The 15000-nt window shown below is 34.3% G+C and overlaps 1 protein-coding gene across 2 annotated transcripts; it reads right to left on the bottom strand.

Annotated features, from left to right (window-relative positions):
* Positions 1–8176: 8176 nt before the first annotated feature.
* On the bottom strand, positions 8177–14282 carry LOC132617849 (uncharacterized). 2 transcript variants are annotated; one of them, XR_009573856.1, is made up of 3 exons: positions 13501–14282; positions 10756–10978; positions 8177–8525 (listed from the first exon to the last, which is right to left on the bottom strand). XR_009573856.1 is itself a non-coding variant. In XM_060332921.1 (2 exons), exon 1 carries the CDS (start codon positions 14196–14198, stop codon positions 13521–13523), a length of 678 nt encoding a protein of 225 aa, XP_060188904.1. In that variant the 5' UTR covers positions 14199–14280; the 3' UTR covers positions 8177–8525; positions 13501–13520. The 2 variants fall into 2 exon arrangements, 1 of the variants encoding a protein (XP_060188904.1); XM_060332921.1 differs by lacking the exon at positions 10756–10978 and having other exon boundaries at positions 13501–14280.
* Positions 14283–15000: the final 718 nt, after the last annotated feature.

Below are 15000 nucleotides of genomic sequence, written 5' to 3'. Positions count from 1 at the left end.
TAATTCTGGTTCTTTTTCAAAACGAGCTCCAAACTTATTTTCTGAAAAAGGACTTTCAAATCATAAGCATAGAATTGCATATTTAAATTTGAGCTAGTTTAGGTGTAAAAAAAAGTATATTTAGGCTTCAAAACAGGTGCTAGGGATAAAAAAAAAAAAAATTGGTGGCGATATTTAGAAAAGACTGAGGTAAACAAAGAAAGCCTAATTCATTTTCTAAAAATCAGTGTTGTCTAGGATTTCGCCTCAAAGGACATTCGGGGCAAGTTCTAGAATAAAGATTGTAAATTTTGATTGCTTTTGATCATAATGCTTCTCAATCTCAGAAAGTCCTGCCAAGTATTGAAGTTATTAGTTCTTGCCTTCACAAAAATAAACTCACAAACAAGGAAGTTATGAGTTAAATATAAAAAATATATATTTGACATTGGATGATAAGAATTTTATGTTGATAGATTAGCATTTTACAAGAGGCATATTTTTATATAATATATTAAATTATTCATATTTTAAAATAAAGTAAAAATCTTTTTGGCTTTCAAATATACAACTGCAGAAGAAAGCTTGAAAGAAACTACAACCACACACCTTCTATGTGCAATAAGTTCATTTGTTAACTCTGTTAACTTTCAGAGCCTAGCTTAAGTATAAACTAGAAAATTACCTGTGCCACAAATGAAATTGTTCAAAATGCGGTTGATTAACCAGTCATTCAGGCATGCCAATCACTATGGAGTTACTCCTGTGTAAGTGACATTGTTTTTGTAGAGGTCATCATTTTGTATTCTAGTTGTACATTGATATGGATATTAACCAACTCAATTAATCAAGTGCACTATCACTCCTTCTTACTGGACTTATAAGGCTCCACTGCTTCACCCTCAATGGCTACGGGAAGATAAGAAAAACTGAAGGAAAAAAAAATTGCAAAGATAAGAAAAATAAAAATAAAAACTCACGAAAAAAAAATAATCATAAAAATCAATATATAACTAGAAAAAAGAATAAAAGAAAGAAAAAAAATACATATATAAAAGTGTTTTTTTCTACCCCCACACTTAAATTTTGTCATGTCCTCATGACACATACTTTAAAAACCAGAGGGGTAAAGAATTTCCCTTAAATATTTTTTTTTTCCTCCGAGAACTTCTGTACTCCACTCCTAATTGTGAATCAAGTTTTCTTTTTCGCTTTTTCTGGTTCCTCGTGGAGTTCATTTGGCTAAGAACATCATAAAATATTTTTCTTTTTCGCACATAGTGCTCTTTTTTGTCCTTGTCTTGAGGAGTCAAATAATTGTGTATGATCTTCCTTAACTCTATTTTGCATTTTATACAAAGATCATTCCATGCGTTTTCCTGAAAATCTCCAATAACAAAATCCACAAAATTATAATGTTTAGAAGAAATTGAAGAATTACGATCAAAGGATATTTCATTTGTGCTTGTGACCTCTTCATTCTTATTTTCTTCAAAATTAATCAATTTAAGTGGATAAGAAAAATCGGATATGCACTCATCATTTGTTGAATTAAATTCAACCAAATCTTCATTGTAAGCAATCTCCATTAGATCTAAACCTTCTTCTTGAGTGATAACCTTTTTCTCACAAGGCTCGTCTTCTTGAGTTGATCCATTCTCACATGATGTTATGTCATTTATTTGTTCACCACCAAATTTTAAGGAGCTTACAATACTTACCAAGTGATTTACTTGCATTGTTAAGTGCATCATGGCTATTTGATCCTGCACATGTTTTTCTTCTGTCTTTTTCATATAGCTATACAAAGTCTCTTCAAACCTTGTGTTCTCCTCTCGAGGTGGTTGACTCATGTTGCTTTGATTCCACATAGAATTTAGGTATTGATTGCATTCCGGATTGCCATTATACCCATAAAAATCGTTATACATGTAAGAACTAGAAGCATCATGAGATTGTTCATAAAATGAATAAAAAAATATAGGATTGTCTGATTGGCATTCATGATTAAGGTGACTTCCACCACAATATTCAATAATAACAGACCTTTGATTGATTAATTCCTCAATGTATTTTAGTTTTTCAAAAAAACTGTACGAGATTGTGTTACCTGTTTGGCATTCAAAGCTTTGGTGGTTGCCTCCACAAAAATCACATGTGACTGACCTCTGACTTATTTTATCAATTAATTCTTCAAGGTCCTTCAGTCTCCGAGAACCACCATATGAGAAAGTGTTACCTGCTTGACATTCATGACTGGGGTGATTTTCACCACAATAATCACAAGTAACTGACCGTTGGTTGATTCTAATTGGTAATTTTTAAATGTCTTTTGATTTCTCGGAATCACCATATGAGAACTCATCAAAGAGTTCACAATCATCTTCATATTCATAAATGACTGATTGACAATTCAATGTGTGATGGTTCCCACCACAAAGATTACAAGTGATAATCACCTGACAATAACTTTCAACCAGATTTCTACGTGGTTGATTAAGATTCATTTTGAAGGTGCATGGAATGAGTATATTTTTTTCCAAGTCTTGCTCCAACACTTGCTATGTATTAGAAAAAAAATAGAAGATAGTTAAATAATGATAAAATATATAGTAATATAATATAATATAAGATAAGATAACTTCAATAGTATTAAAATAATAATATAATATAATACTATTAAAATAATAATATAATATAATAATAATAATATTAAATTAATAATATAATAATACTATAATATTATTAATATCAATATAATAATAGTAAATAATGGCTTCAAGTTTTAGTCCCCCAACACTTGTCAAGTACTAGGAATAAATACTTGAATATATAGTAAAAAAAAAATCTCAAAGTAGTAATAAAATAATTAATCTGAAGTAGATGTTTACCAATCCCCGGCAACGGCGCCAAAAATTTGACGAGGTCAGTGTGCATAGGTATTTTCTGCTCGTACTCTGTCAAATTATAGTAAAGTTTAAGATATCGTCCCACAGAGATTGGAACCACCTAGGCTACAGATTTGTATTATTTTTGTTACTATTTGAGAAGATCAAATTGATGAAAAGAGAGTTGTACAAAAGTCTTGAAAATTATGATAACAAAATAAGAAATATTTTTTATTTTTTCTAATAAAAGATAGAGGTTGGGATATTTTGAATCGGCAAGATAAAATTATTATAATAAAATAAAAAAATTATTATTTATTTCTTTGTTTAAAGAATGATTGCTTATTTCTAATACAATCAATCCACATAACGACAATATGTTAATAGCACCACTCTCGCTTGTACTATTAATTTATTGACAAGTAATTAGTGACATTAAACAATAATTAATTAATAACACCTCTTTCGATTAGTGTAGTTAACCAATTAAGTAATGGCTTCAAATAAGAATTATTTTAGTTGAGTGCACCAAGTGAACAAAAGCCTCTTTCGATTAGCTTTTGCTAAATAAATAAACTTATTTGAGTCAATCCCTCCGTGAGAATTAAGACTAAAAGAAATAAGACAAGGATCCCTTAAATCAATAAACTTATTTGAGTCAATCCCTCCGTGAGAATTAGGACTGAGAGAAATAAGATTAAGATCCCTTAAATCAATAAACTTATTTGAGTCAATCCCTCCGTGAGAATTAGGACTGAAAGAAATAAGATTAAAATCAATTAAATCAATAAACTTATTTGAGTTAATCCCTTCGCGAGAATTAGGACTAAAAAAAATGAGATAAAGATCATTTAAATCAATAAACTTGTTTAAATCGTTCCCTTCTCCCGAATAAGAAATAAAATAACAAGATAAAGATTTTTGTAAAGAGATATAATTACATCCAATAATAGATATAATTAATATCGAATACGTTGGTGTATAAAGATGATAAAGAGAAAATCTCAACATAAGAAGATAATAAAATAAAGATGTTTATTATAATAGCTTCATCAAGCTTCATCTAGTATCCCAACCAAGGAAACTTACTCCATTATGGAGTAGAAAACTAAATACAAATAAAGACTAAGAGAATATTTTTTTAACTACAAGAAAGAGCCAAGAGAGACACCAAGATTAGTTCTTGTGTCCCCTTCACTCTTGAATGCAAATAGGATAAAAGGTTGGTTCCCCCCTCTTCTACAAAACATATGCCTATTAATAGAAAAAATCCTAGAAGTCTTGGAGAGACATTGCAAGAGAAATTCAATATAATAATATTTTCTTGATGAGAAATTGGCATGGCAAATTATCATGCAATCTCGAGAAATTGGCATGGCAAATTATCATGCAATCTTGAGAAATTGGCATGGCAATTTATCATGAAATTTTGGTGAGAATTTGTCATAACTTCGTTTCTCTTGACTTTGTGTAGTCTTTGGTGAAGTTGTCACGGATGCATCCTCTTCTCTTGGCTTTTAGTTCTTGCTTCTTCTCTTTTTTCCATGTATTCTTTTCCTGCAAGATTTGTTAAAAAAGTGCGAGAATATGATAGAAATTATTCATGTTTTATTTTTAAAATATTATATTTTTATATTGAAATTACATGAATAATTTATACCCATCAAGCATCGTAAAGAGCTCTTAGAAAATCTACATCACGTCTGAGATTAGTGATTTCTTGAGTAAGTTAGTGATTCACATTATTACGATTGTAAAAGTAATTAAAACAAAGATGATCATGTGGTTCCCTGCGATGAGGACGCTGGTATGGTTGAACCCTACCATTAGGACGTATAATATTCCCATTTGATGACATTTTGCAGATGAATATATCTGTTTATAAGAATGAAAAGTGTTTTTTGTTTGTTTTTCAAAAGTTGTATTACTTTATATAGAGGTAGAAATTATGAATATTAACAATTGGAGTAACTATTGAACCGATTGGGTTTCAATTTGGATAAGAATATAGACAGTTTTTCAATATTTTAATTATTTTTTTTAAATCAGCAAAAACAGTTACTCCATATTGAATTGGAGTAACTGTTCAAAAGTAAATCAAAAATCTTAAACGGTTTGGATTTCAATTTGGATAAGAAAATATACAATTTTTCAGTTTATTTTTTAAATAAGCAAAAACAGCTACTCACTTGAATTGGAGTAACTGCAAACTCTCCCTTATCAGGCAGAGTTTATCAAACTCTATCTAATAAGGTAGAGTTTGTAATCAAATTCTGCCTGATCCGGTAGAGTTTCTTTGCAAAATCTACTTAAGGCAGACTTTCAGAGTTTGAAACTCTGCCTGAAGATAACAAAACTCTCCCTGAAGGTAGAAATTAGATTGCAAAGTTCTGCCTTAAGGCTTAATTTTGAACAAAGTTCTGCCACCTTCAAAAGTTCTGCCTTAAGGCATAGTTTAGCATACAACTCTCCCCCTAATCAAACCTTGACTATTTTGAACAATTATGCCTTGCACCTATGTGACTATTCATTTTTTAATAAGTGCATCTTCTATTTATGCAGGAAGTTTAATAAAAATGGTGCCAAGCTCCATTTACATAGCTTTCAACGAGAAATGGGAAGCCAATAACTATATAAATCATCAGACGAAGCTAATACTTGTAAACGATGGTGTAACTTTTGAAGAATTCACTCAATAGATATTTGAGACACATACACAGTATAGTCAGCAGAAAAAGGACAACATATGGTTTGACACTAATGAGAAAACATCCAAAGTGATGAGGGTAACAAATGACAAGGAGCTTAGCAGTTGCTTGTACTTGCTCAACAACAATGAGAAATTCAGAAATTCCCGTTTCATAGTAGTTCAATCCAACTGATGCTGAAGGTCACCATAGAAGAAATTGACAGACAACTCTGCATTGCTAATGAAGAACACATATATGTGGATGAATTTGATGGGGAACGACCCAACCCTATTGAACAGAACTTTGGGATTCAACATTACCAGACTGAAATGCTAACTCCAAACCAAACACCTTAACCACCACAAAAACAGTCACCGAACATTGCACAGATTGAAAATAATGACCTACATACTTCCCAACATCCAGCTTCAATGGGGATTTTATTTTTGACTCCAACCTCAACCACCACAAAGACAGTCAGAACTTTATATTCAAAAAGTTAGTCAAGTTCTTTCTTCAGGCAACACTTTAGAGTCCAAAAAGGTAATCAAGTTAGGCCATCAGGCAGAGCTTTACAATCCAAAAGTTAGTCAAGTTCTGCCTTCAGACAAAACTTTACATTCAAAAAGTTAATTAAGTTCTGCCTTTTTAGAGTCCAAAAAGGTTGTCAAGTTAGGCCATCAGGAAGAACTTTATAAATCCAAAAGTCAATCAAGTTCTGCCTTCAGGCAGAACTTTACATTAAAAAAGTTAGTCAAGTTTTGCCTTCAGGAAGCACTATAGAGTCTAATAAGGTAGTCAATTTAAGCCGTAAGGCAGAACTTTACATTCCAAAAGTTAGTCAAGCTCTGCTTTCAGGCAGAACTTTACATTCAAAAAGTTAGTCAAGTTCTGCCTTCAGGCAGCATTTTAGAGTCCAACAAGCCACAAGGTAGTCAACTTAAGCCTTAAGGCAGAACTTTACATTCCAAATGTAGTCAAGTTATTAAAAAAGAAAGAAACAATTAACCTGTACCATAATATAATGAGTTACAGGACTGCTACACAAACCAAAAAATCACTTGCATCATAGAAGGAAGAGAATAGACAAAAGTTCAGTTTCATAAACAAAACAAAAAAACATACACAAATGACAAAACCATAACACACAACACATGCTGGAATAGAAACACTTACAAAAATAACTTCATTCATAAGTTATGCAGGAATAGGGATAAGTTTAGTTACAAAAACAAAAAATTAAACATAAACTAAGGAGTTTGAACAACTTAGGACTGAAGGCAGAGGTTGAATCACAGCTCTGCCCTCTAATGCATAACTTTTGAGCAAGTTAGGCCTTAAGGCAAAAGTTGAATCACAGTCAGAAGTTGCCTGAAGGCAGAGGTTGAATCAAAACTTAGAACATTCAACACAAAGAAATCCAAAAGCACATATCAAAAATCCACAAACAACAAAGGAAACACGACATAACCATGAAAAAATCATGCAAAAACTTTGAATAAACACTAAAACTATAGTTTACAATCAGAAATGATCAATTACATACAAAAACATAACGAAAAAAAAAAAAACAAAGTCGAAGAATATACCTACAATAAACAAAAGCACATATCAAATATCCAAAAAAAAAAAAAAAAGAACAACGGAAATAACATAACAAGAAATATAAAAAAAAAAACCAACATAAACAATGGAAACACGACTTAACAATGAAAAAAATCACACATAAAGACTAAAACCATAGTTTACAATCAGAAATGATCAATTACATACAAAAACATAACGAAAAAAAAAAAAAAAAACAAAGGTGAAGAATATACCTACAATAAACAAAATCGACTACAACAATAACAACTACAAATTCGTACAGTTAAAGAGAAACGGGAGACACAGAAAAAAAGCGCATGATAATCAAAAAGACGGTAAAAACGAAATAGTAAGGGTTCAATAGGGTAAGGGGTCATTTCGTCCGAAAAGTTTCATTAAAAGAGGCGGAAGGGTAAATATTAAAGCCCAAGCGTTTGAAGGATAATCCCGAAAAAAAAAAAAAGAATTCAATCTGATGATGCACTGATTGGTAACTGCGGACTCTGCCTTTTGGATAATAAAAATACAACACCCCAATCCCAAACTCTCTGAATAATAACTTAAATAAAATCTCCTAACTGAAAAAGAGATTTATAGAAGGTGGAACTGGCAAATCCGTTCAGTATCTCTATTGAAATTTATACATGAAAATAACAGTTTGATACCTTTAATTACACATGAATGACAAAGAACACCCTCATCATGGTTTTACTATCACAGAAAACCCAAATCAAATGTGAAGCTGTGATCTTATGTTCCTCATACATCATGAATCACCAATTCGCCAGATTTTGTGAAGAATTCTGTTAGTTTTTCACCTCTTTTGTAACAAATTCTATTTCTTGTTCGTCAATTGAATTGTGAAGTAGTAACTAGTTGCTAAGGTTCACAAGCGGCCTGAAGGGAAAACAAAATGATTCTGAAAAAACGATAGACCACCATTACAGATTTCTAGTCAGAGCGACGTGACGGGAAGCAATATCAACCTTGTATATGCATAGTAGAAGCAAATAGCAAATTGACGACTCAAAATAGCACTCAGAACCAGTTATGCTGACATAATGTGTAAAACTGATCTCTGGAACAAGTATTCACACATAAATATGATATGTGCAGGGTGTTGTAAGAGCAAAATATTACACAGTTGACGATTGTACTTAGTTTCCTTTGGCATCAGAATATTATTAAGTCCATCACATCACCGTCTATCCCATTATTGTTTCAGCAGAACAGCCATCTCACAAAATACATATATAGGTCTTCAACTATAATGATATGCATGCGAACATTTTTTCATCGTGAAGCCACTAAGCCGGCAGCGATGGCTGAGACGATCATCCCTGCCTGGTGTTCTGCAGTTCGACACTTGCTAGTCTCCTTTCTGCAAAACACAGACCAGACTTGTTAGATGGGGTGAGTACAATGTGTTGCAATTTTGACCTACCGTACATCAAAAGACTAACTATATGTTCAACTTATTGAATCTGTTATATTAGGGGGAAAAATTGAGGAGAAAAGGTTTTTACTTGTACGGAGTAAGAAAGTTAAAATCCCAGTTAACTTTATGTACATCAGGATGCAACTTCTCTTGCTCTCACGCTCGGCTCTCTTAACATTAATCAATTCCATTGTTCTTTCACACAAACGGTTAGCAATGGTGACACAAACAAATTAAACCACCTGTTCATGGACAACACAGAAACCTCCTCGGTTTGAAGGTTATGCCAACTGGAATCAACTGAAGAACCCATAGAAAAGCGACTACCATCCATTCATATAGGCAAGCAAGCTTGTCCAAAAGAAAATACTGTGAAATGTTCATCCTTCCTCAAAAGTGTATTGAAAGCAGTGGATAAGAAATGTAGAGACTATCTATGGGGTAGTGAGAACACAACAGGAAAGTAGCACCTATCTATGAGGTAGTGAGAACACAACAGGAAAGTAGCTCTAGTACCATGGGATAAAATCTGTGTACCAAAGAAATTTGGTGGTTTAAACATTAAGAGCTGCAAGAACTGGAATCAGTGGGCAAACCTATATGGCAAGTAGCAAAGGAGGATCTGTTATGGATCAGATGGGTGCATGGACTATATATGAGAGGAAAGAAGGGCTTCTGGGCACACATACCAGCGACTACAGTTGGTACTGGAAGAAGTTGAACTGATTAAGAGCCTGATGACAAGCTGGTGTCAAAGTGGAACATACTGTTTGACACCAAAAAGTAAATACTCTGTATCTAGTAGTTATAATGCTATGCCGGGAATGCTCCCTAGACTGAGGACTTCAAACCTCATCTGGAACTCAATACTGCTGCTAAGACACAGGTTTGTGGTTGGCCAAGCAAGGAAAAGTTACCAACCAAGGCAAGACTGACCAGGCTGAATATACCAGCGCAGGATGATAAGTGTTGCTTATGTGATGAGGCACAAGTTGAGACTCAGAAGTCAGAACTGACTTATTATCAAGCTGTAAATGGTTTTCCTATGTGAGAAAGGAGATGGAGAAGTGGTCTGGGATAACACTGCGTAGAAGGGATGTGAGTCAAGGACTGCAATGGATTCAGAACAAGAGGTGGAAACAGTTCAAAAAAGAGGTTGTTACAGCTTGTTGGGGGGCAATGATATATCATACATGGAAGGCAAGGAATTGGAAACTGTTCAAGAAAGCAACTGCAGATAAAGAGGGGGTGATTATATAGATTCAAAAGGAAGTAAAAGAGAGAATGGACTACCTGAATAACTCCAAGAAGGCACATAGGAGTCAAGCTATAGTTCAGAAATTTTGTAGTTAGCTGCTCGTTTGTTTTTGCTGTTTAGTATAAGATGCAACTTAAGATTGTAAGTTTTTCTTTGGTGTTGCTTTACTGGGGCCTAAGAGTACTAGCACCCTTCCTGGAAGTTGTTAGTTTCTCTTAGGTGCTCTTTTCTTGTGGAAAATTTGTCTGCTGTGGTAATAATACACAGTTTATAGCCCCCAAAAAAATATATATATGAAACCCTAAAGGAAGACTGCAAGCTCGCTTGTATTACAACATAAAAAGAGACTGCAAGCTCGCACTAATAGATAAATTATCCAAGAAGAAACCAAAATTAGAGGATATTCCTTCTGATTCGGTAGCTAAAAATCCTTTGAAGAGGCACGTGAAAGTAGGATACACGTATAAGTCAGCCTAACAGGTACTAAGGCAATATAAACTTACTTGCTTCATGATAAATCCTTTCTTTATTGCGAAAACTGCAGATCCATAAAATGACAAATGGACGATGTTTTGCAAGATAAGGTATAACATTGTCTTAAGTTCTACTGTTGCAGGCAACCCAAACAAGAAAATTGCAACACATTTTTTTGGGGGAATAAGTAAACACGCAACACTTATCTAGCAACAGAACCTATTTACTAAGAGACACCTAGCAAAACAGCTCAATAATTCTTTTCTAACAATTCAGGATTTAAATATGAGGCCACTCCTTTAAGGCAAAAGTTGCTTAATTGGTGGATACAGGATAGCCAGACCAGGACACAAAATGCACGAGATAATGCTGCAATCGTTCCGTGTTTGGAGTGTAGGAAAACTAGTTGAAAGTAAACAGAGAAGATGTGGAGAAGCTAACCTCAAACACAATGTAAGTTTACAGTCAATTGCCTTGCTGAGCACACGTATCCTTCATGCAGATGGGATGATGCCCAAGCAATTGCCCTGGGCAAACGTATCTTTTTGTACAGACTGGACGAAACTCTTAACTTGGGCAGAGAATTAGGATACATCACTAACAATTAAGAGATTCAAGTGGGAGAAACCTCTCTGATTAAAGGAGAAAGAACCTTTAGTGAAACCTATCAAAAAGGAAAGGACCTTTAGAGATTCTGAAGGAAAACTACTATTGGCATAGTGTAATACTTCAGGAGAGGTACTTATTTCTTTTGATCAGTTCAAGAGAGGTACTAGTTCAATGTGAAGGTGCAGCCGATGCTTTTCGAACTGAGATGGTGTAAGAATCACCCAATTAAGTATCTTTTAAAGAAAAAGGATGTCTTGTACTAACCAAAGCAGTCAATGGAACTGCGACTCAAAAGTCCAAACTGGTGACCACAAGATTATACCCAAGAAATCAAGACCTCACTAGTAAATATAAACAGTCAGGTTCACCATTGTTACATTGTTACCTAGCAGATAATCAAGTAGCAAATTCGTGGAAAACCTATGGACATCAAGTAAGTTCTTGTCAAGTCTTTGGTGACTTTACGGAGCTCTATCCCCAACTCAAAACAATAATTACCCATTTTTCACGATCAGATCTCAAAATTTAAAAAATAGGAGCACAAAATATATAACAACACAAATTTACATTGCAGATTGTTGAAATTAATTCACCTCAAAATGTAATTGAGGATGTTAAGAACCATCCTAACGCCCAATATGTGGACATCTTTTGGATTCAAACGTATATGTAGGGGTACTAAACCCCACAAATGAAGGTAGCTTTTTTTGTGAGAAAGCACAGCTATAAAATGAGACTGCAACACAAGTTGGTCTCGTATCTAAAGCTAGAAAGACCACATCAAACAGGAATTAGGAAGAAGTAAAAAAGGGCACTGCACCAGCTCTCTCTATCTCTCACGTTCTTTGTAAACAATATCAGTAAGGTTCTTACTTAATCTAGTACCTTAGATATCAGATATATATGATGGTCATAAAGTCATAACTGTTATCTTCAATGCCAATACAAACAAGCAAGACAGATACCTCCTCCGTCCAAATTTATGTGATGGTGTTTGACTAGGCATGGAGTTTAAGAATGAACGAAAGACTCTTGAAACTAGTGGACTTAAACAAGCCATACATATTTGTGTGGCTATAAATCATCTCATTGAGGGTAAAATAGAAAGTGTTACAGTTAAATTATTACTACTAAATATAGTAAGAGTCATTCTTTTAGGACTAACTAAAAAGGAAAGAGTGTCACATAAATTGGGACAGAGGAAGTATGATGGAAAAGGGGACACAGAATTAGGCACCACAGGAGTAGGTGTAATTACAAGAAAGGGACTTGTACAAAATCTAATTGTATCAGGGTAAGAACTTTGCCGTCAATCCTTAACAGGGGCAAATGGTTTACAATGGAACGTTGCAGATGTAGTTTTTTCCCCACTGTTTTTGGGCCCAAACAAAGCATTTATGATATTGAAGATTAATAAGATCGACCCCAACTAGCTTGGGGTTAAAGCATTGTAGTAGTAGTAGTAGTAGTCATTTATTTTTCGCGGTCTAAGGTGGAAAATATAATTGTTCTTGCACCAACAAAGCCATCCGGTGAAAAGTTCTTACGCGAAATAGTTGAGACTAGAAAGTTGAAGTTGGCGCTTCATTTACATATTAAGTTACCAAAAGCTTAAGTCCTTCAATAGGTGTTCTCCTCAGTAGTTGTGGAAGATTGAACAATATGCTACTCTTAGAGAGAGAACACTGCTCTCTTAGTTAAGGAGTCAAATTCTTGAGAAATATCAAGCAATAACATTAGTCATCAGGAGAAAATCAATTGACATAAAATAAAAAAAGAAATGAGGACCTCCTGATTAGAGGCCCCATATCTCGTATCACTAGAAGTATGCATGACTATAGTTCGAATTTTTTTCCCTAAATCCCAGCTCAAATTTTATTTCCTCAACAACAAATTCCAAGTTAGTTTGTGTCTGCTATATGAATCTTCAATATCAATTCACTCCATCTTGACCATTTCATCCCAATACTCAACATTTTCAATATCAATCCTCCAATTTAAGGAAAACTTTCCTAATAGTCGAACAAATTAATTAACACAAAATCTTACGCCAATGTGCAATACGATTTTGGATGTTTCTTACCTATTGTATTGTATTGTGTTGTTAGTCTAAACACAATGTTTTTTTTTTATTGTTGCTTAAACTTAATTGTATCATATTGTTAAATCCATCGCTATGTAACGACAAAAAGTCTCATATTGTGTAATGGCCAATTAGGCGTGATCACGTCGTTACTTATTTCTTTTCTCATTTTGTCTTTACTTATTAACTAATAATCACATTTTATCCTTTACCCTAACTTTTAGCAGTAGCTTTACCCCGTACCCCTACTTGTAGGTTTATGCTTAAAATTGCTGATGTGTGACATTCTACTTGTAGGTTTATGCTACAAATTTCTTACATGTGATATTACTGTTAGGAGTGAAACCGTACAATCTTTCGAAACATTGTATTCATCAAAACAATACAGTACGATAAAATACAACACAATACAATAAAATACCGTACATTATGTAACAACCATCCAAACAGACTGTAATTAAAACCAAAAAAACTCAAGCTTGTCAAATAATCACCTGTCAAGACAACACAATTCCTACAATTTCTTCTTCTTCTTCCTGAAGATATAAACATCGGTCTCCTCATACGCATACTCTTGATGTAAATGCTCATGTGGAACCTTCTCAACATCAAACATCTCCCCACAAAGCTCCCAAAACATCGTATGCGCTTCAGGTGATCTCAACTGGTACCCCAACAAAACAACACCATTTTCATCAACCAAATCATCCATAGCCGTTAACAACGGACCCACAGTCTCCTCCAAATACACCACGTCAGCAGCAATAACAACATCAAACGGTGGGCCCAACGACTTTATCTGATCTTTATTAGACCAATTCAACTGAGCCGTTTTCAAACTCTTGTTCAGAATGGGTTTGTTCTTTTTGAGATTGTGTTTTAAAGCCGGCATAACAGGAGGGATGTCTGTTATAACGATGTTGTTTAGGCCCAATAAGAAAAGGCCCATTGATGCTACACCGCAACCCGCACCGAGTTCGATGCCACGTTTGTTGTGGAAGTTAAGGATGTCGGAATAGAGATTTGGTGTAACCGCGCATGTTAGAGGATGCCAACGTTCGATGAACTTGACGAGGACAAGTGAACAAGGCCAAACACTGGTTCCAACGTGCATTGATCCATTGTCTTGGTGGAATGATAATTGAGAATTAAGGACTTGAAGATCGATTACGGGTGAATCAGTGAACTTCATTGTTTCTCTATTTTGTGCTCTCAGTTGTTTACACTTTCCCCTTTTGAATTGATTCACATTTCATGGTTTGTCCATCAAATGGGCTTTTTGGCCCTTCAAAGGGCTGGTCTTTAATTTCATTTTTTTTGCGCGGATTGCCCTTTATTTGGGATGGTCTTTAATTTTTGCCCTTCAAATTGGTCGTCTTTAAATTTTACCTCTCGCCTAACGCCCTAAGATTGTGGGTTCAAATTCCAACTCAGTTAAAAAAAAAAAAATCGCAAGGCAGATTTTCGCAAGGCAGACTTTGCCTTGAGACATATATATTTTTTTTTTTACTTTTCAAGGCAAACTTTTAATTATGCCTTAAGGAAAAGTTCCGCCTTATGGGGCATACTTTTAGTTATGTCTTAACTAAAAGTGTGCCCCATAAAATATAACTAAAAGTATTCCCCATAAGGCTGAACTTTTCCTTAAGGCATAACTAAAAGTTCTGTCTTATGAGGCATACTTTTGGTTATGCCTTAATTAAAAGTTTGCCCCATAAGGCATAGTTCCTTAAGAAAAAGTTTTGCCTCATAAGGCATAACTAAACTATGCCTTGAGGAAAAGTTATGCCCCCTCCGGCATAACTTTAGTTTTTCCTTAAGGACTTTATACCGGATCCGGCATACACTCCCTCCAGCCCTGTCTTGCGAAATTATTTTTTTATTTTATGTCTGAGCGGGGGTTCAAACCCAGAACCTCAAGTATCCAAGCTAAGGTCAAAACTTAAAGAACACAAATATGAGGGGCAAAATTTAAAGACCGCAAATATGAGGGG

This window comes from Lycium barbarum, chromosome 11, assembly GCF_019175385.1.
Source record: "Lycium barbarum isolate Lr01 chromosome 11, ASM1917538v2, whole genome shotgun sequence".
Taxonomy (NCBI): Eukaryota; Viridiplantae; Streptophyta; class Magnoliopsida; order Solanales; family Solanaceae; genus Lycium; species Lycium barbarum.
The sequence above is the reverse complement of the archived record's forward strand: the minus strand, read 5'-3'. Positions and strand labels throughout refer to the sequence as shown.

Excerpts from the sequence above, each read along its gene's own strand:
- LOC132617849 (XM_060332921.1), bottom strand. The coding sequence starts at position 14,198 with ATGAAGTTCACTGATTCACCCGTAATCGATCTTCAAGTCCTTAATTCT.